General features: G+C 42.8%; 1 protein-coding gene across 2 annotated transcripts in view; it reads right to left on the bottom strand.

Moving 5' to 3' along the window:
• Positions 1 to 325: 325 nt before the first annotated feature.
• tspan11 (tetraspanin 11) overlaps positions 326 to 23424 on the bottom strand; it is a 31643-nt gene continuing 8544 nt past the window's right edge. Inside the window, exons 3-9 of one of the 2 annotated variants that reach the window (XM_080757131.1) lie at positions 16315 to 16506; positions 11823 to 11897; positions 10323 to 10427; positions 9823 to 9981; positions 7524 to 7610; positions 5987 to 6109; positions 3430 to 3523 (exon numbers count right to left, since the gene is read on the bottom strand). In XM_080757131.1, coding sequence (XP_080613257.1) covers positions 6035 to 6109; positions 7524 to 7610; positions 9823 to 9981; positions 10323 to 10427; positions 11823 to 11897; positions 16315 to 16506 — 693 coding nt within the window. In that variant the 3' untranslated portion in view covers positions 3430 to 3523; positions 5987 to 6034. Of the gene's footprint in view, positions 3524 to 5986; positions 6110 to 7523; positions 7611 to 9822; positions 9982 to 10322; positions 10428 to 11822; positions 11898 to 16314; positions 16507 to 23424 lie in introns of both variants that reach the window. The other variant, XM_080757132.1, reaches the window with a different exon arrangement.

The raw sequence follows: 23424 nt of genomic DNA, 5'->3' as shown, positions 1-23424 counted from the left end.
GAAGCCTATATCATATGCAGGAGGGGCAAGAATGCGCACACACACACACACACACACACACACACACACACAAAGTAACAGCACATGCCATTTTTATTTTCCATTACAATGTGGTTTTAAATCCACTTAAGCCGTTATCTTCATAACTATTAAGGCATTAACACTAACTCCATTACACACTTTCTACCTGGAGTCAGTATTTTGGGCATGTAGGTTAAAAAAAAGTAGGCTCAAAAATCCAAAAGTAAAGAATATAGCTTATCTACAAGCTCTACAAACGTGTTGTGTTGCTGTAGATCTGCCATTTTCACTATTTAAACAAAAGAATAGGGCATAAGGGGTTAATATACTGTATCACATTTCCTGAGAAATAATTACATCAGGGATTACAGGCACAATATGCTTTCATCCAGTTCACCCCACTGCCACAGCAGTGCAACACCCAAACTAACAATGCACATGTTTATTTAGAAACGTGAACATGTGTGATTTGATCTGGATCTCAGCTAAGGAGATCACCGGATCTGTGACGGGAAAATAATCAACTGATTATCCTATAGTATGCTAAGGATTTAGGAAAACATCATTCCTCTCTCTCTCTCTCTCTCTCATGTGAGAATGAAACATGTAAATTATATCAGAAACGTGCATGGAATTAAATTCTATAACATACAGTATGGTGTAAAAATATATATATACCGTCAATAAGTAGTGTTACACAATGACCTTCGTGACTGCCCATTTTAACATACCTATTGCATCGGTAATTCATAATTATAACGCCATCAGGTTCAAACTTCATCAGAATACAATATAGGCAAGAGTGGAGCAGTGACTTCTTCTAACCACTAGGTAGAGTGCTAATCCAAAAAAAAGGAAGGTATTACTAACACAGGGTCTGCACTCAGTCGCCCTGGATAAAAAACAATGGCAAATGCCTAAATGTGTACAAAAACTAAGTTGATAAGTCATAATCATAATTGTTCTGTATGCAATGGTTGTACACTGTACAGTTAGACTTTCATATGATAAATAACTAGTTCTTATAAAAAAAAATGGATTCACTTCCGGTGTTAATATTCGATATCTACAGTATATAAGCGCTATCCCAATCATTACACATATCATAACTACAAATATAAAGATAGATAGGTTGTTGTTTTTTTAACATGTTTAGATTCTTCCTGTTATGTGATTAAAACGTATAATTACAGTGCAAGGTCAGCAGCACCTTTGTGGGATACCATGCATTGCATCCAAGTTCTTTAGTAAAACATTACAAGCTTAAAGGACGACTTTACCCACTTTTAACCTTATCGTCATAGAATTGGTCGTCACTATTCTCACTAGCTCAATATAAGATGGTATCATTTGTCTACTCACTCTGTATATGTACATATACAAGCTCACAATGCGTCGCTTCGTGACACATTGTGAACTTATGTTACGTATGTTTATACATTCTGTGTCTCAGAGGAGGGCTGTGGACCCAACCGTCCATGAAACCTGCCTACCAGTGACATCATTGCTGGGGAAATCGAAGCGAATAGAAAATGCAGGCTTTCTACTCCTGGAAAAGTAGCATGCTATAATGGCAACCATTGTTCTCGGGTTAATACAAATCTAATCTATTCGAAATCCGTTTTTTTAAGCCCAACGATATGTCCACTGGTTTTTGAAGTGTCCACATCACTCCTAAATAAGACACAGATGGAGCAGATTTTAAATTTTTTACCATATTCTGATGAGCATTAGTGAGGACAAATACACGAAGACAGGTTGAAAACTGGACAAGTGGTCCTTTCACTTTAATCAGAGGCACATCGCGGTCACGCTCGACGGATCCATAATGGTGGTGGCGCGCGACAAAGAAAAGAGTGTCACGTCGTCATAATCATTATTATCATGTTCATCACAGGTGAGTGACAATAAACTATGTGATAAAAATAAACTGCAGCTGCAGCACTTTGACAAACCCTATACTTTGACCATACATGACTTTAGTAGTTGACCAGGGGTCCCCCAGGGCTCCATCCTTGGGACTCCAATCCTTTTTTTCCTCCTACCCGGTCTACAAGCCCACAAAACGACACGCTGTGAGCTTGTAGATCCAATAGCAGAGCATAGCAATGGATAGAAAGCCCATTTTGTTTTTCCCATAGAGATTTCCGAAAAAATGTTTGTTAATTATTGTAATCCTGGAAAATAAGCAATCCAGGCTCCTGGTTAATCATGACCATAACACATTGCATTGTGTCAAAATAATAATAATATTTAATAATATTATTTACTAGTAAATACATACCCTACTATAGGAGGGTATGTGCATGCTTAAAGTGAATGGCACATCGAGTGGCAAATCGAGTGGCAAAGCAACATGCAAAGTGAGTTTAACATTGTTTAATGCATTCAAATAGGACTTTTCTGTGTGGATGTATGGGCTGTCGAGGCCAGAAAGTAGTTTTTTGCCACTCAGTAGGCATTCCTGCATAACCTCCTGGTTTGATAATGATGTCACGCGCATACATACCCTCTATTGTTTTGACACAGGAACACATATTATGATCTTGATTCTCCAGGAGCCTGGATGGCTTGGTTCCAGGCTTAAAATAATGAATGTAAATATACTCTATGGGAAAAAACAAATGGACTTTCTATTTGTGGAACTACAAAATGGCCACCACTGCCATGCTCAATTTCCGCAGAATGCCAGGGTTCATGCGAGTTAAGAGAATGGAATGCAATTAAGTTTCTCCCCCTTTGCGTGTTCTACTTAAACAGAGTGCTACGCATGCATCCAAGCCAAAAGGTAAAGGCTGATTTATGCTTCAGCAGTGACAGAATTAAACTTTATAATCAGTCACGGTAACAGTGCAACAAGGCCGACCTTTCCGAGAGGCCTGGATCAGTCATTCTTTTTTTAAACAGCCTTGCTTTGTTTTGTAGGCTGCTGTCGCTTCCATTCCAGTAATTCTTCAAGTTGGGTCCAGGTAGAAGACCCTCTTCTTTGAATGATTCCAAATAGACCCTTATGGGGCGAGGGTTTAGATCGCAAAAGCCGTGAAAAGTGAAATTTTCTGAATTTTACAGGACAGCTTGCCACAAGTAATGCTTCAATTAATGTATTTTTAAATATAGATTTGTTTAAATTATTACAATCAATGAAAAACTGTCCTGTAAAATTCCAAAAATGACATTTACGCCCTGCCCTTCGTGCTCTTGCATTGAAAAAGTTTGAGAACCACCGTTCTTTTCCGACCTCGAAGAAGTCCGACCAGGGGAGGAAAGTCACCCGTTAGTGGCGACTTGGCGAGTAGTTTTGATTTTCGGCGGGTCAAAGAGTCCACAGTTCAAGCCAAGGGCTGCGTTAAGGCGGTCTGGTGGTGCCCCCCCACCCACCCCACCCCCACCCCCGGCTGTTGGGCGGTGGTGGCGCGCGTCGGGACGTCCCAGTCAGTTACGTTCAGTAAGGTTCCATTTTGATCCTCCTGTACAGGCAGCAGGTAAACACCATCCCACAGATCTGAAAACAGGAAGCGTCAGGGTCATCGTGGGGCGCGGGGGATTGCGTTCGGCTGGAGGGAAGGTGGGGAGGCAGGGGGATGCTGATGGATGGGTTGGTTACTATGGCGATGTAAAGCATTGAGCAGCCATCGATGTAAAGCATTGAGCAGCCATTAATGAGCGTGCGTCATGTGTAGGCACAGGATAAAACTCAGCGGTGAACACAGTTACATGCACTGTATGTATGCATGTATGTATATAGAAAACATTTCCAATTATCAAACTGCATATTTGCCAACTCCAAGTACTCCAATCCAATTAAATAAATTGCATGAAAAAAGACATGATCAATAAACATGAATGAGGACACAATCTAGGATTAGAAGGATGTCTAAATGAATGCACGCTAAAGCTGGATTGAAGATCTCACTGGCGTTTGCGCTCGTATGAAATAATTTGCCAAAATTAGAAATAAAAGATAATCCATCGTGTTAAAATGAGAGCACATGCGGCAAACAGTCAAATGGGTCCAAATAGGATTATGTTGCAATTGAAGACAGAAGCACTCTGCAAACCTATAGTATCAACTAACATTATTAAAAGGTCATCAACATTTTGGAGCCCCTCTAGTAAATTAAATTTGCTTTCAGAGTTAAATTAACATTGATTTTACAATATAAATTGGGGGTCCCAGAGATTGAAATGCCAATAAATGGGGCGTCCATAGACTAATGGGTGTTAAACTGGGGGGTCCTTGAAATTAAACGGGTTGAGAATCTCTGCTAGAGCCGTAAAAATCTTCTCTTATGTGGGTCCCTGGCATACGTTTTCAAAAAGGGGTCCGGAGGCTAATTAGTGTCAATTTGGGGGTCCTCGACATGAAAAGGTTTGGGAACCACTGGTGTAGAGGGGGACTCCAGTCAACATAGGGTTAAAGCTAATGTTTTATGCCCATTGTCTAAAATAAAGAGACAAGAGCAACGGTTTCTCCATTAGGACACTGTTGAATTGGAACGTTCTCCATCGTTTAATCAAGATAACTATAACCGCAGGTCCGCAACACTATGGTTTTGGTTAAAATAGTGGGTGAATAATCACTGGTAACAGTATTACAAGAGCAATAGTACACAAACGGCTTTGCATTGTCGTGTGTGTGTGTGTGTGCATGTGCGACTCAACTGTGCGCACGTGTGTGTGTGTGTGTGTGTGTGTGTGTGTGTGTGTGTGTGTGTGTGTGTGTGTGTGTTAAAGGAGGGCAAACAGGATTCAATCAACAGGTCTCGCTCTAAAACAGTGGGTCAGCGCTGAATGGAGTCGTCACAGCTCTGCTTTGGGACAGTTCACTGTGGCTTCCGCCTCTCTGCTGCCACCGGCAACAATCCATGTGACAGAAGAGAGTCAGGAGCGTGACAGTGGTGCCGAAACCAGAGGGGAAGCGTGTCGGACTTTTGCCCTCTGCTGATCAAAGAACACAGTTACATCTGCTACAATAATGCCGCTGGATCAAGTCAAAATGAAGATAGTAAGAGTGCAAAGAAAATATGACAGGTCTCCATGAGAGCGACTCGAAAGCAAAGGATAACACGAGAGTTGGCTCTTTGGGCTTCATACATGCACGTATCATTTACAGCAAACTACAGAGCAGAGCATATATACTTGAGACTTGTCAGATTCAAGTCACAGTAAAAGCATAATTTATGACGGTGTCGCACACCAACTAGCAGGGCTTACAGGCCTGAATTGGACTAACGCAGGAAGACATGTCATCATTCAGTATGAGGTACTGTGGAGATAAAGAGTAACATATACGTATGCAACACGCTGCTTCTTGAGCCATATACAGTTAATGACAGTTAATTTAGAGCCGTGCAGAAGCACTTGGATTGTGTGAGTAATGGCAGGCTCTTTAAAATCTTTGAACTGTGAATCACATTACACGCCCCCACAAGCCATGCAAAGGTAATCATCCACGTAGACTCCGGCAGCTTTCTGCACATTATTCAGCCAAGCGTCACAAAGTGAAAGAAGAGTGATGAAGTCTACAGCTGCTGGAACTCACATTTAAAGAAGGGAAAATCACGCATTCCTAACAGCAGATCCCTAAAAATGCTAAAATAGCTAATAATTATCCACAAGCTGACAACGCGTCGCAGTGTAACACATTGTGAGTTTGTACTAGGTCTGTTAATTTCCCGCTATTTGCCACATAATGGCTTAAGAGGTTAAAAGTATACAGTACACCAAACACAAACAACACAAAACGCATAACTCTCAAAGGAGGAATTATTGATTAATTGAATACAAAGGACCACAATGGAACCAAGCCCTGTCAAAACTGTACATCTGTACTTTTTGCAAACTGTTAAGTATTCAATTAATCAAAGACAGACATGCAGACACAAATGGACAAACGTGCAGACAGACAGACAGACAGACAGACGTGCAGACAGACATGAATCAAACACCCACAATGCCCTCCCACCTTGTCCTCTCCGTTTGATTACCACCACACAGAGGGCTCTAGAGCCAATCACATTGTGCGGAAGTATTCCTCTTCTTTATATAGTAGATAGATGAAGCCGGCGGTCAGAACTGCCCCGACCAGCTACAGTGACGGTCCCACACATAAGACAAAGACATCCAACGTACCTTAGACAAGTTAGTGGGGTACTCAAGACATTATAGAGCCCAACCGATATCGGCCATTATTTCATTCATTGATGTTAGCACCACTTTCAACCTGCCGTCCTAATTTTTGTCTACAAGTGCACAACTATTTTTGGTGTGGTTAGTAAAGTGAAATTAAGTTCAGTTTGGATTTTTTTAGTTTTTAGTTTTTTCACTTGTTTCCTTCCAAATTAAATGTTCTTTTCAACTTTAATATATACTTATCTTTTAAGTATTTTAAGTCTCAAATGGAAATGTTACGTAAATATACGTTTTTGAACTTGATTAGATAAAACTGTGGTAATCGGGTGGTCTAGATAGAGGACTCTCCAAAATCGGCCAGGCTCTACAAGACAAAAGACACAAACACAAACTGCTAGCTGTGTAAACATTCTATCGTAGACAATGGACATACAGTAAAGTAGCCGTACACATTTTTTAAGTTGTTCTAATAACTGCCATTCCCTGGGCCGGTCACCAGTCTAATAACGATGGATTAAAGACAAACGCAAATTGCACTCACTATGGCCGGAGGTACTGTAGGCTACATGCCAAGAGATAAGTGGTCTAAATGACCCCATTATCAAGGCTTACAGTACGCAATATGGCACAATATCTGTGAAGCAACAAACATCCTGGAACCTTACAGAGGTGGATTATTAATGCATTCCTATTTCTAGCCTTTCAGTATTCCAGAAAGTTGATATGTGACAGGAAGGGTTTTTCTTTTGCCTGACGTTACAACAACAGCCTTTCAGACAGGAGGAACAACAGGCCAAACAAAGAAGCCATTTAAAAAATGCCGCGGGGTTAGGAGGATCGATACACGTTTGGGTGGTGTCCAGTTTCACTCCAATGTATTTACAGAAAAGCATCTCTGGACAGCAGCCGGACAACTCCTGAATTAATACGATTTATTACCGAGAAACCCAACATCCACATCCCAGCGGGCTCTGTGAGGTTTAAAAGCTCAGGAGCTTCTGAAACAGCGAGGGAAATGACCCCAAATGGAATAGGATAATGATCGCTGGGAGGCTATATAGGGTGACATGACAAGATGAGCGCATTACAGTACAGGACTTACCTGGAAACGTATCATTTTCAGTAGCCTAATGTGTGCCTGGGATTTGCAATTGCATTCTTTTGAACAATGAGTGAACAATGTTTTGCAGAACTTCAAACGTAAAGGCAAACACCCTGTTCTCTAAAAGAAATAGGGTTGTAGAGAGACTGTTGGAGACCATTCTCACGTCTGGTAAGGAGGAGGATACAACAGTGCCCTCAAGATGAACAACTTACACAACATCAATTTATAACGTCTCGAGGTTCCAGTGCTGTGAGGCTTCACTCACCTGCAGACACGCCACTCCGATGCCCACCGCACCGATCACCAAGAGGTGGTCCGCAAGGAACTGTTCCAGCTTGGTGATGCAACCGCCCTGCCGGGTCAAAGGGGAAAATTGTGTCAGATCAGCAGTTCTCAACCCGTGGGCCCACAAATGACAGTGAAGCCAGTGACCGTGGCTAACTGCGTTGACTTTGTTTTTCATGGTGACATTGATGACTATGTTCATTTTACATAACGCTGTTCAAACTATTGTGTTTTTATTGATGACATGTAGAACTTGAAACTGAGCACTTTATTGTTCTGTATGCAGCATTTACAGTAAACATTATATATATTATTTTTTTGTATGGGATACTAGACTGGGACGGTAGTCTTTTGAATTCTACCGGCTTGTATCTGTCTTGCAGCAAAAACCAAATGCCCTCTCTAGGGGCATATAAAGTTGAGGTTGAAGTTTTTCCTCTGCTTCCGACACTGGCTTCCATCCAAGGAAGAACATCCACTGCGTGTGGCTTTCTGTTAATTCAATTCAATTCAATTTTATTTCAATTCCTGTTAGGTACAGAGCAGCACTTTGTGGCACAACTTCACCTACTTCCAAGTCTAAAGAGGTCAGAACTCTCAACACCTGTAGTAGCCTACAGTATAGCACAGATCTTCAAAGTCTGGGCTATAGAGATGGCTACAAGGTTCCAATTGTACACTCTCAGAGTTACAGACCTGTAAGGGTCCATTTGGTTCCATTTGTACACTCTCAGAGTTACAGACTGTAAGGGTCCATTTGGTTCCATTTGTACACTCTCAGAGTTACAGATCTGTAAGGGTCCATTTGGAACTCCCTCAAGGAACCCAGATGGTCCCTGGACCTCACTTTGAGAACCACCGTCTAATATATTATTTAACCCGTTTAGGACTAAGGCCAGGGCTACAGACTAACTTTTTCACAGGTAGCACTGGTGCCACCTACCTTTTCATTTGGTAGCGCCACCACAAATTAGGTAGCACCATTTTTTTCTTTGTATAGCGTGGTATGATTCTAGCATGTTCCATCGTTTACTTACAAGCATTTTAGTACACCTTGGTTTCACTGTTCACTGAAACCACGGTGTATTAAAATGCTTATTAGCAAGTGAACCTGTGCGACCTATATGTTGCTATATACTGTACATAGCAATAAGTACCCCAAAATGGGTTCCCGTCCTTAATGGGTCAAATTACACACTGGTATCGCATAGGTACTCAGTATAGTTCAGAATCAGTATCAAGAAGGAAAATATTGTATCAGTACATCTCCAATTTAAATAAGGTATATAAGGTAACTAAATTCTAAAAAGGTACACAGTAATCTTTCATGATGTGTCTGTATTTCTGTATGTGACCGACAACACTTCCATTGCAAGATGTTCCGTTTATTTTCTGCCAGAACATCTCTGCAGTTGACATACTTTCACATACAACAACAACATGCAAGTATTTCATGAATCTCAAATCTCAGAAATAGCGTGTAAGTGTGACTTTTGCTTTCAGACAATCAAAAATCCTCTACTTCTACATGATCTGCCTTTTGACGCGTTTTCACACCAGAGAATTACCATTCAACTCTTCTCATTTCAGTTGCAGAAATGGAATAGCATTACAGTCAGGCAGGTGTCTTGAATCTCCATATGTAATGTTTGTTTTGTTTTTTTTCATTATGTGACAATTTAATATGGCAAAGTATACAATAGGGCAGTGATTACCAAACACTAGACCGGGACCCATTTTGGGGTCAAGGGCCAATTTTATGGGTCGCCAGTTAGTTGTTTTCTTTTCGTATATTACAGTATTTTTTATATTTTTAGTTGGTTATTTGTTTGATCATTGTTTATGAATCAGCATGTCGGCATTCATCATTCTTCGTTTGTTAAATTAAATGGAGAAGTGTCCTGTAAGTCCATATGGGCTGGGCTTCCTTTGAAGCATGACACTTTAATAAAGAAAATCAAGTCCAGGGAAGACGTCAAATTTCTCTTTTGGATCTCAAGTTCATTATTTTTAAGTCCGTATATTTACGGACCCGCCACTAGAGGATGCTAGCAGACCTTATAAGCCAGGTCCGTATAAATATCGGACCCCAATGTATACTAAATGATGGAGGTAGCTTTAACATTGGTCCGTTTTTCTGTAAAGTCGCTATATTGGTAGTAGCTTCTAAAGTGTAGTTACTTATTTGGGCTTCCTTCCTAAATGTTATTTAAACCAGTTTCTCTCAAAATATTCTATGCATGTTTAATATGCATTTGTCGTGTTGTGTGGACACTGACCTCCACCTTGTAGATGTTGGAGGGGTGGTCTCGCATGCCACATTGGGGGGTGATGGTCTTGCAGCAGCTGTCGGGCACCAGTCTGCTCTCGGCCCCCGAAGAGGAGATGTAGGCACTCTGCCTCCAGTCCTGGAAGTTGTTGCTGCCGCAGCATTTGAACTGGAAGGTTCATGTGAAGAGGAAAACCACCAAGGCTCCTTCATGAATAAGGTTGATGATACATGCTGGTATCTGCAAGCATGTCAGTCTACTCTATGCCATTCCGATTCCATGTAATTTATCACAGGACGATATGTCATTACAAAATCTAATTATGTTGAATACTTCAGTTGATGTTGCACTCGCACTGTTTTTTACGCTTACTGTACTATTTATATTCTTATTTTATTAACTTAAGTGACACACACACACACACACACACACACACACACACACAGTTGACTGGGGTAACTCAGGGCTCTATATTTGATTGGTTGATGGGAAATGTAGTGCGTACGTACATCCTGCTGTAGTCTGTCCACGGCCATGGTGATGGAGTCTCTCCCTGGCTGGGCGTAGTTCTCCGTCATGGTGTGATTCAGATGCTGCTTGAGCTCCTCACTCAGCTGGAGAGGGTGGAGCGAGACGGTAGAAGAAGGAATAGAGGAGGTTTACAGAGAGGGTGGGGTGGATAGGAGGAGAGGCAGCCATTAGACGAGAGAAACAATGAATTACATAAAACTGATGCTTCTGTTGAATAGACACAACCGTCTTCCTGCAACACACTGGTTGTCAGGTGATTAGCTTGATGTGCAACATTGTTTCACTCAACAGTAAACAAAGCAACATACAACAGTATAAGTGTTAAAGTTATAATTTAATGACGCAAGACATTTGCTAGGCCCTCCTATGCACAGCTTTGTGTGTTTGTGTGTATGAGCCGTGTTTGTAGCACGGAATGTGATGATTTCATTGGTTGAGCACGGAATGTGATGTAATATGAAAGTGCCCCTCGCTTCACACAAGTGTGATTTTGAACTGATTTATGTCCCCCCCCCCCCCCCCCCGTTACTTAACCCGCTTATGGCCAACGACGTGTTTTTTGACGTGCTATCAACTAATCCCTCAAGGCCAAGGACGTTGTGGACGTGGTAGACAATAATTCCAATTTTTTTTAATAAAATTATCATTTTTTTCCGATTTCTTTGCGCGATCGTGCACTGTCGTGCACGCGCGCCGTCTCTATGTGAATCGCGGCAAAAAATCTGATATTTTGGGATCTTCTGGGCTCGATTTGGGTGATTTTAGACTAACTTATGATGAAGCTATTGTTAGCCTAGCATTCCCACAGAGTGAGGCTATCTTGTAGGGGACAATCTTTCATTGGTTGTTTACGTCATTTTGAACCGGAAGTGTTATACCAGTTTACACATTATAGAGATTTTCTGCATAATGGTACGTTCCCGCCATCTGGTGAAAATCTTGGGGTACTACTTGAAAATGACTCTAAAAGATGTTGTGATTGTATTTTAACGCAGAAGTTTATTTTTGCATAAAAATGATGAATTAAGAAATGGGGCTTTCGCCAGAATTGGCTGGCGTTGGCCAGCAATCTAATGGCAATCTAAAAATGTGAGATGTGACCACAATGTCACAGATTGTCTCATTTTGAAGCTGCAAGTCTGTAGTTTACAATTATATAAGAATCTTCTTTCTAGCATTTGCCATTATTTATTAATAAGCATTTTAATACACCTTGGTTTCAGTGAACTAAAATGCTTCATTTTTGCTATAAGTGCTATAAGTAAACGATGGAACATGCTAGAGACATGGTTCTAATTTATTTGTAAAGTGAAGAAATGCAGCTTGAAAATGAGATATTTGGTGACATTGTGCTCATATCGCACATATTTCTATTGTCATTCAAAAAGTCGCCAAATCTGGCCTAAGCCACAAAAAGATGTGATTTAAGGCTGGTAATAAGAGGGTTAAATGAATGAATTACCAGGTACTTTACTTACCCTCTGGTAATAGACATAGGCCAGGACACCAGCCACCAACTCAATCAGAAAGATAAACAGCAGACAGGAAAAATACTGTAGATGGGGAGAGAGAGAGAGAGAGAGAGAGAAAGAGAGAGAGAGAGAGAGAGAGAGAGAGACAGACAGACAGACAAAGAGAGACCATTTTATAAACAAAACACTAAACAAAGATTGTATGTTGCTACGGTATATGGCGCTCACATTAATTTGTCATGTCAAGGACCACGACAATTATGAATTTGGCCACATTTTCAGTTTCAGGTTCTCCCAAAAGCAAATATTTGAGTTAAAAATGCTGGAAAAAAATCAATGATATATATATATATATATATATATATATATATATATATAAAGACTTAAATAATGGTTAAAGTGGTTAAAATATAGATAAAGTCCAAAATGACACAGATTTTACACGATTGACACGGTTTTAATGGGTAATTCACTCATTGCGACAACTCATTAAAAGTTTCCTAGAACTGTGTGTACAGAACAGATAGCACAGCGCCACAAAACAAAACCCACGACGAGACAACCAACAAAGTGAATTTGTTGTTTAATTTATGATCTGTCACACAATGGCGGCACTCACAACGGGTAGTAAGCTTGTAGGCCTGCTTGTAGGCCTGCTATGTTCAGTGCGCGATGCCATCATGCGACAAAGTGTGAATGGAAGGCTTGCGGTAAAAAGAGCAAGGAAATGCTGTTAATATGTCCCTGGTTAGTCTTTAATGAGCTTTATAAAACAATCAATCAAGAGATATGTGAAAAATATATATATATATTTTTTTTACTTCATTATGACAAAAAGAAAAGACAACAAAAATGCATTTGTTTTTCAGAAGAAAATCAACCCCCTCTTAATTAAACTGAGATGCTGTCAACGTTGTAGTGTAGAATCGACGGGAAATGACAAAAATTATGATTCAGAGAGCTAATTCTGGGCTACTTAATTAGTGAAGCGCAGAACCATCAGGGTGAAAAAGCATAGTAATTACGGAGACAGGAGAGTGGACCAATCGCCCACGCGGTGAAAAACACTTGACAGGTTGCCTCTTAGTGAGCAACCGATCAAAACTAATGTGCTCGCTCGCAGGAGCAAATTGACACGTGGAAACTTTGCTGTATATAATGCAAACTCACACACAGAAACACGAAGGCCTTGTTGCCTGATGCTTAATTTATGATGCGTAGCGTGCCAAAAATAGAAGACCTACAATGTCAAACACATTGCATCAACAACATGTTGTGAGATTCGAGGTTGACTATATCGCAGATTCGCAGCACACGACACCCTCTTGCGACGTTGTGAGACCACTGTACATAAAAACCCAATTATGATGAGAAAACCTGATTGTTCAAAACTGGGTATTTGTGGGGTATACTGTAGAAGACATGTAGCGTAGCCCAAAAAGCTCACAATAAAATGGGAAAAGTTTAATTTCATGTTTTAGGACATTTAAAATATGGAGATAAGAGGTTTCTGCCCCGACGGCAACAATATAAGCATGTGTACACATGTGTGCAGAGAGAGCTAATTAGGCCCACCTGTCAGGCAGCCTGTGCTCAAAGTGTTTTCCGAACAGAAGCAGTGTTGTCGCTGAGCCCCGAGGCCAGATGTTACATCACAGCCGCTCGTGCGGCAGGAGTTGACGCGCTGCAGGACGTGACATGGTGAGGTGACGGGCCGCATCCTTCGGTTTGCTATTTACACGTCTACAGGGGAACGATCGTTTCTCGAGAAAACATCCTTTTGCTATTAAGAAGGGGCATCTCTCATGCTTCGTTTCAAAATTTATGGGCAAACACGTCGGCCGATATTGGCATTAAACCGATATATCGGTAAAATGATATATCGGTTATAGCAGATATTTTATTTCATAATAATTATGTTGAAAAATAAATAAAAATGCCTTTTGTTATGATGAAGGCTGCAAATTATATCAGTGCTTTCTGGGGAAGCTTTCAAAAGAGTCAACAAGTTGGAACATTTTTATAAGCCACTTTTCAGAATGGCATTTTTTTTTAAATATTTTCTTAAAGAATGAGATCATATCGACATCGGTTATCGGTCATAACAGCAATTAAGAATATCGGATATCGATATCGGCCATAATGACTCATCGGTATACATCCCTAGTCTCGGACCAATCTACAAGCGCACAGCGTGGCGCGAAGTGTGCTTGTAGATCTGCTATTTTCAGTAGTTCAAGTCTCGGGCAAACGTCTAATCTCTCTTTTGGGTCTCTCGACCTGCCGAGTTCGGGAACCACTGAGCTAGAGATACTGTTGAATAGATGGAGCTATAAATAGACCTGCAGCAGCGAGCACTCGCCTCCGCTCACTGGGTCCTGTCTCTAGAAAATAACGAGGACAGTGAAGCTGCCGTCACAGTCATTTGTCAGCATGCTGCGCTGCAGTACCAGACCTCATGCTGCAGCACCAGACCTCATGCTGCAGCACCAGACCTCATGCTGCAGCACCAGACCTCATGCTGCAGCACCAGACCTCATGCTGCAGCACCAGACCTCATGCTGCAGCACCAGACCTCATGCTGCAGTACCAGACCTCATGCTGCAGCACCAGACCTCATGCTGCAGCACCAGACCTCATGCTGCAGCACCAGACCTCATGCTGCAGTACCAGACCTCATGCTGCAGCACCAGACCTCATGCTGCAGCACCAGACCTCATGCTGCAGTACCAGACCTCATGCTGCAGTACCAGACCTCATGCATGAAGTACCGGGTCACATGTTACAGCTAGAGTTGTTCCAATACCAGTATCGGAAAAGCTGGCAATACTGCCCAAAATGCTGGTGTCTGCGCACAGTGGCGTCATGGCCGTAGGCGTAGAACGTAGTACCACGCCGTGGTACCAAAACATTGTGACGTACACACGCAGGTACGGAACGGAATGGTGCATGGGCATGCATGCTAGAATGCGTCCCCCTAGATTTAAGAGAAGACGCACAAGACTTTCCAAGACGCAAGTACCCAGTGGTCTAGGTTTACTGGCGGTGGGCAAACATGCTTCCACAGAATGCTTCTATGGAATCCAAATGACTGAACTTTAATCCATGTAATAAATTAATCTTCTCATATCGTGGTCATTAGAAATCTAATGGTATTGCACACACAGTAGGTACTTAAGTTTAGATTCGAGTGAAAATTATATTAACAGTTTATTCTGAGCCACAAAAGCAAAACAAAGGTCCACAAAAAATGACAACTAAATGTCATGGAAAGTGACTAGACCATAGCAGATGAATGGTCTCCTCAGTGCACAAACCAGGAATCATCATTTTCTAACTGCGACCAGATTAACAAGAGATGCAGTGTTTAAAAACAATGAGAGATGAAAATACAATGGTTCAATACAGAATACTGATTTTCTCACTAGAGCTGGACCACAACAATAGAATATCATATGGCATATAATAATAATACAATATCCTTCTACCCAAATTGAAAAGGGGTGCAAACTTCAAAGGAATATGCCCGTTTATCCATCACACCCACACACACACTCCAGGTCCAGGTGCAGCAAAGTTACATCAACAAAACCGAGGCATATGTCCTCACTCCTCAGTCACAATACAACAAGCATGTTATGTCACCCAGCATTCCATAGGCACAAGGAGTATAGTGTAGGCATCCTAAGTTCGAAACCCCCTCCAACAACCAGTCAGCTGGCATGTCCCAGGCTGGACCACCAGAGGAAACTATTTCCCAGTCAACTCCTGCATTGCCGCCCGGTGGTTCAGGGGTAGAGTGGCCGGACGGTAACCGTAAGGTTGCCAATTCGATCCCGGGCTCCCCCAGAGTTAGTGTCGAAAAGTCCTTGATCGAGACACTGGACCTCTAATTGCTCCTGATGTGCTGGTTGGTGCCTTGCATGGTTTCTGCCACCATCGGTGTGTGAATGTGTGTGTGTGAATGGGTGAATGTAATGCACAATCTATGTATAGCGCCTTGGATAAAGGCGCTATATAAATGCACCATTTACTGTATCGTCCTCCGCAGCGTGGCTGATCCCATGGGCCCAAAATCCACCCACTGTTGTTCCGACAGTGGACGGACACACCGCTAGAAGGCAGGTCTGATGCCTCTCTTCCCAGTAGCTGCTCATGGGAAGGGCTACCAGGCAGCACCAGCTGTCAGTATACTCCATCTGTGAGCAGTGCCTTGTATGCAAGCTTGCGATCGTATTGAAGCACACAGTCCACAGAGGATAATGTGTTATGTTTTGGAATAATAATCTAAATCTACAAAGTAACTAGTGAAGTTTTCAAATAAATGTAGCGGAGTTAAAAGCACAACATTTCGATCCTAAGATGTATAGTGGAGTTGAATTTAAAGGCATTGGATGTTGATATTATAGTCAAGTAAAGTACAAACACCTAAAAAAAAGAGAAGATTGCACTTAAGTATGTGCTTGGTTACTTTCCCACGACTGTGCGCGGTTCTCACCGTGGACAGGCAGCTCCTCTGCTCGCGGATGACGGCGCAGCAGCCCAGGAAGCCGGTCACCACCACCAGGCTGCCCGCCACGATGAGGATGTAGGCGGAGACGGCGAAGGTGCTGGAGGCCAGCAGGCTCAGGTAGTCACTCTTCTCCACCAGGGTCCACACGCCCACGCCCAGTACTGCGGCCCCGCCCACCTGAGAGAGAGAGATTACACAACGTGTAATTAGAAAAAACGAATAAAATAAAATCTAGGGGGACCTGGGACTCAGGATTCCTTGAGGGGGTTCCGAATAGACCCCTACAGGTCTGTAACTCTAAGAGCGTACAAATGGACCCCTACAGGTCTGTAACTCTGAGAGCGTACAAATGGACCCTTACAGGTCTGTAACTCTGAGAGCGTACAAATGAACCCCAGGGCGCCTTTGGTTAAATTTGCACACTCAGCGTGATGGGGTCCATGGAATTAAAAGGTTCGATCTAGGATCTAGGAATAAATCAATTCAAATTTAAAACAGTGCAATATCAAACGAAGCATTCAAAATATAAATAATTGATTACAAAAACTAAATGAAAATGTGCTGTCAAAATGAACAGTGAGGCAGGGGTTAAGAGGGGAGATGTTCCAAAGAAGGAATACAATGGAGAAAAAAGAAAGAAAGCCGAAGTTTGAAAGGAATGCGAAAGAAAAGGATGGGCGACACAAAAGGAAAAGGAATGAAGTTATATTACATGAAGCAGTGGACAACAGAAGCATGACACTTTAACCGCACCATAATAAACCCTATACATCATGTTGTACACTGCACAACAATGTGACACGCAATGAACTCGTATATTTCCTTCTTTTCTTTTTTTTTTTACAACTACACAACGATTTGCCAGGGCTTTGTAATTTGGATAAATACTTAAGTTGTTTTAAAAGAAAGAACCAGTACTTTTACTCAAGTACAAATTTGACTGAGCAACTTTCACTTATAGCAGGTGAGCAATATTTGACCAGTCGAGTATAATTTGTAAACAACCTTGTCCACCACTGTTTATGTTTATGTGACAAGCTGGGCCTTTATGATAATTAAATGATAAAGCAGCAAGCCAGAAACATAGGATACAGTGAGTCAATGGAGCGAGTCTCAGTCACTGTTGACAAAAGGAACCTCAAACAAAAGGCTGTAAGGGAGAACTTGAGGGCAGGAGGTGACGAATAGAGGGGGAACTCCGTGACACTGGATAGAAATAAGAAAGAAGAGAGAGATCCCAGCAAGCCAGACACAGTGGGAGGAGGACAGGAATGAAGGGGAGAAACTGAGGTGGAAGGATAGAGAGATTGGGAAACAGTCGAACAGTGGGGTGAATAGAGAGAAAGTACGGAAAACAACTTTCAACCTGGTGTCCCTATTTTGGGGGATATAAAAATAATCAAATTTCTCTTTTTCTTTTTGTAAATCGCAAAAACAGTCAGGTTACAGGCTCACAACACATCACATGCACAGGCTTATGACTTTCATTTCACTACATATCAAAGACAAATATTGTACTTTTGATTTCACAACATAGTATCGACGGACCTGTATTTCTAAATTCAAATGTGTGAGCTTTGTTGATCCGCTAGTGCTATTTTCACCACAAGACACTGTCGTACCACGCAGCCTATAAAATAGGGCTAGGGCGGTTAAGATTCCAAACCAAACAAACTTGAGGAGACGAGACATCAGGAGTTAATGATCATCGTGTCCTGTCCCAACACACCCACCCACACACACACATGTTGTTTCCCTCTGCGTTCATGTAGGAAATGCCACAGTCAGAGACGCTCCCTTCATCTTCCCTTCCCTTCAGAAGCATTGACTCCCACTTTTTAACAACAGCAGCAGCACATGGCACGTCTCAAGGGCAACGGGAGAAGGTCCAGCACCTTTGGGAATGAACCCATTGAGACCTGAAGCCGATGCTACAAATGCATTCTAAATCCTGGTTTTGTTTTGTTCAGTGGTGCTCAAACTTTTCCATATGCATGCATGCATCTCCTCATTGTTGTGATGTCACTGAGATGTACTTCATAATATTACTGATTTACAGCTCTAAAATACACACACACACACACACACACACACACACACACACACACACACACACACACACACACACACTACGTTTAGGAAAATGATTATCAGTAGTGTCAGTCATAACCAATTACATAGACAAACCAGGTCCATAAACAAAACAAGAGGATGAGGGGGAAGTGACTCTTTAAGTGTCCTCTCTTAGGTCGTCTTCACACCAGAAAGCTTTACTGCGATTAAAATGAATTGTCGGAAAGTGCTTCCAATCGCACTTGATTTGGATTTGGTGCAGGTGGGAATGCAATCGCATCAAATAAAGGAAATGAAGCAGACAATGTGGCGGATGAATGAGGAGTGAAGTTGGAGACGGAGAAGGGATATTTTACGCAGCGAGACCGAAGCCCTCATCGAAATATGCTCAGATGAGCACATTAATCAATTGCTTAAGGAAACGCGTAAAAACACAGCAGTGTACAGAGTATTCTGTCTGTCTGTGCGTATACTGTACATGGAGGGCTGTCACTGTGTGCAGGGATCCAAATGCTGGAGACTTTGTTCATCTTGTTTAAATATAAATACTGCCAAATTAAACACAGGCTTAAGCATGATCTATAAACTGTATAGCTAACATGGCATATGCATAGTAGCATACTAATTTTATATGATGATCGGATTACAGATTGTAAACTAATTAAGGATAATTTCTCTCTCTCTCTCTCTCTCTCTCTGGTGTGACTTGTTTGCTCATGTTACAGCACCAGTACAGGGAACTATGTTTTGAAAGGCGCTTTATAAATAAAGTTGACTTTATAAAGCCTCTTCACATTTGAACTCTGGAAAATGTCCAGGGAATCAGGCTGGGACAATGTCCAGTGTTGGCCTTTCAAAATTGAAGTGCTTGATATCCACTCTTATGCGCCGGGCCTAACTTGCATCAAAACCAGCCGTCCTCTGAGCGAACTGACAAATACGTGCATAGGGAGTAGGGACTGTCAGAAATCATTATCTTGTTAACATTCCTACGGCAGGAAAGTGGCCAATACAAATTGTTGAATTACTGTTTTGTTTTTTTAGTGGTACAGCCACTCCATTGCGTAGCTATGTGTCCCTGTGTCTAAGACAAATTTCTTCCTCGGGAGACAAATAATAAAGAACCTTGTGTCTGTCCGTTCACGAAAAGCTGAAACACCTCGCTAATACCACTGGATGGCACTGTTGAGCCGACACACACACGGTTGTGAAAACCGACCAATTTCTATTTCGTGCTCAGACAGACAGACAGCCCCAACCAGGGACCCAGGGACACACATAGCTGTCTATAGGAGTGGTTGCACCACTCAAAAATAGCAAATAGTCTATGATTCCCATTGAACTCAGTGCATTACTCTCCTTCCATCACCAAAACAAAGCTGCCCTTGGCTTTCTGTGCTTCTAGAACCCTTTCCTAGAGTGAGTGAATGTCTGTCCGCCTGTCCGCCTGCCTGCCTGCCTGCCTGCCTGCCTGTCTACATGACTACTGAGAGCTAAAGGACCCACAAGGGTACATTTGTTTCCATTTGTTCACTCTTAAAGTTACAAGTGGATAAATTAACATAGAGCAATTTTGTTGCAAGTTTCAAGTGAATACAAAATGTAATCTTCATGCTAGACTGCATATCCAAATATCCAAAGGTCAGTCGTGAATCAAGTCTAGCAGTTTGTCACAAGCTGAAGAGGATGTTTGCCTGTAATAATAAACGACAACACCAAGGCTTTAGGACTGACCGTCCACGCCGTGATTTGCAAGTGGTCACATCGGATTTGTGATTTTGCTAATTCAGATATTAGTTACTGTGGTAACGACTTAACAACATAGTCGTTGCTTAACTTGCTTGTGGCAAATAGTCGAACTACAAGGTCAGTGTGTCGTGTTGTGAGTTTATTGATCCAATATTTACAGCAAGAATACAACAAAGTATGAATCACGCTTCAGAGTGTTGAGACTGAGACAGATCTTTAGGAAGTTTCTAAGTGGTTTATTTAACTGTTCAGACATGATAAAAAACTATATGATTCCAATCTTAATCAGCCAAACACTGGCAGACACTGGCAGAACAGGGGGTTTTGTTAACTCATAGAATGCTGAAAGCGTTTTTAAACGTTTTATTATAGCCACCCCTAAGAAGCGCATAACGTTTTTATACGTTTTATGGTCCAAAAAACGTTTTTTTATTGATTACTATAGTTCAACTATATTTGCGCCCGGACAACTCATAATGTAACACCGATCGGCTCTAAAAAGAGTTAAAACCCCCCCCTGCTGAAAAGAGGTGTTGGTCTGAGAAGCGTCTGGCACCGCCTATTGGTTGGTCTATGCGAGGACGTACGACGTAATGGAGACGGCCGTCCGGCATAGACCAACGCAGATGTCAGGGGATCTAAAATGGATGGGACAATGCTCTTGTCTGTGTGAATACACTCGATTCCCCCTCCCCTCCTGTTTCTACATGGTTTCTCCCGAGGGAGAATGGTGGGGGGGGGTCTCTTCCTCTTGGATCGCATTGGCAGTCCCCCCCCCACTCCCGATTCCCCACTGCTTTCAACTGCAAGGCTTGCACTCTCATTCTCGGAACAAGATACAACGCGATTTGCTCTCTGCCCGTATATAATTGATTTCATAACGTTTGCCAGACACATGTGGAGTTAGTCATCGACAGATTGCACATCATTATCGAGGGACCGCCATGATACGTTGGTCGCTGATCGCGAGCCGTACTGCTGCTGCTGTTGCTTTGCTCGCATCCATCCATCCATCCATCTCCCTTTCTCGTTACAACAGGCTATTATAAACTCACCGTCGAGCAGCCTGCCCTGCACCTAATGTGATAAAATGAACGGCAGGACATAATCGGATCGATTATTATCTGTCTATCAGCAACATACGGGTGTTTGTCTTGCAACGACAGGTGGTGCTTTCTCGTTTTTTTTTTTCTCCCAAACACGTTGCGTGCTGCTTCTGCTGCTGCCGCATCCAACCAGAGCATGTGAGCGGAGCGGAGCGGGAGCGGAGCGAGGAGCGGAGCGGGGGGATTTTGACGTGAGCGCGGAGCGGGTTTTTAAATGGGTCAGATTGACTTCCGGAGCGAGAACTGTCCTCCGCTCCGAACCGCTCCGAGCCGCTCAGTGCACACGGCACGGCACTGTGCAAGCTTGGCTAGCAGTTTACATCAATCATTGCCTCTCTCCTAAAAACTTTATTGGGACACACACACACACACACACACACACACACAGTCACACACTAAGACCGAGTTTGTTGGTGTGTCAACTACTATAGTTTCATTCACAAGTACACTGGACTGGAGGCTTGTTGTGCTGTAGTGATAATAACAACGTTAGCTAACCAGCTAATGCGACGCTAACGCTATTCCCTCTCTCCTTGTTGCGCACAGCCGTGCTTTTGTACACACTTCCATCCGTTCGCCTTTTAAATCTAAATGTCCCATCAACACACGGGTCCAAGGCGCAACGCGATCTTATCTGGTTCTTGGGGTTTCATTAACACTGAGCAGTGAGCACTGACTGCAGTGCTGCCTGCTCGTTACGTCTCCACCTAAGGTCCTCCTCGCCCCGCAGACGGCGCAGTATACACAGGAGGAGAGGAGAGGAGAACAACAAGTCTAAAAAAGAGGGGAGGAGACCTGTCTGTCGCCTGTGTAATCTAAATAAAACTGTAAATAGAAATAAAGTGTGGGCAAATGTCGACTCGGGATAGATATTATTACTGTAATGTAGATGATACTCGGGGGGAACACCTTTTTCTTTTAAAGATAACTTTTTTTTACACCAGCGTCGGTGTCTGTGCGCGACAGATTTCAGTTGTGCGCGAGAGCATTTGGCCATGTGCGCGCACGGGCGCACGTTAGGGGGAACATTGGCTACAACAGAGCATGTGAGCGCGAGCGGAGCGGAGCGAGGAGCGGAGCGGGTGGATTTTGAAGTGAGCGCGGAGCGAGCGTAGAGCGGCGTGGGGGGAGATGAACGTGAGCGCGGAGCGAGCGTAACAAAAGCCGTCGAGAGCGAAGAGCGGAATTATCGGCCGCTCCGCTCCGCTCACATGCTCTGCATCCAACCCCCTTTCTCGTTACAACAGGCTATTATAAACTCACCGTCGAGCAGCCTGCCCTGCACCTAATGTGATAAAATGAACGGCAGGACATAATCGGATCGATTATTATCGGTCTATCAGCAACATACGGGTGTTTGTCTTGCAACGACAGGTGGTGCTTTCCCGTTGTTTTTTTTCTTCCAAACACGTTGCGTGCTGCTTCTGCTTCTGCCGCATCCATCCACGATCGTCGTTGTTTTTTTTTCCAAACATGTCCAGACACAATCCGATCCAGTCTCGCGTCTCACCTTATAGATACGCGAGACTGGATCGATGAGGTTAGTGGTATGTCTGGACATGTTTGGAGCGGCACACGACAATCGACAATAATGTTGATTATGCAAGATCATTTCCTCAAAGCCTAGTTGCCCCCCCCCCCCCCCCCCCTGTTACTGCGATTGTAGCTCGAATCACAGAATGAGTTCAATGAGCGTAGGGAGAGGGCACATATGGGGCTACGATTGAGGCTGATTTATATTTTCTAACAACTTAGGAGAGAGACTGACCACGATGCAGGCAGAAGAAAGTTTCCAAGTCCGTTTTATGATCAGATAATTATGTGCATCAAGACTCTCTGCTTTCATAAGAAAAAAACTAATACTGTAATTGCGAATGCAATGAGCACTTACTGTGAGACCTAGCAGATCACGTCTGTCTGTCTGTCTGTCTGTCTGTGTGTGTGTGTGTGTGTGTGTGTGTCTGTCTGTCTGTCTGTCTCGCTTACTGTATATGTGGACCTGGCCCTTTTGTGCCCATATATGGAGCTGAGTGATTTGTGAGTCATGGTGACATGAGTGTGATGGCGTGGTCCTGCTTTGGGGACTCCTTATATGGTTATGGCTGAGTCATGGTGACATGAGTGTGATGGCGTCTTTTGTGACCATATATGGAGCTGCAGGGCTCGA

This window comes from Protomyctophum bolini (assembly GCF_963924005.1).
Source record: "Protomyctophum bolini genome assembly, chromosome: 23".
Taxonomy (NCBI): Eukaryota; Metazoa; Chordata; class Actinopteri; order Myctophiformes; family Myctophidae; genus Protomyctophum; species Protomyctophum bolini.
This window is presented reverse-complemented; position numbering and strand designations above follow the sequence as displayed.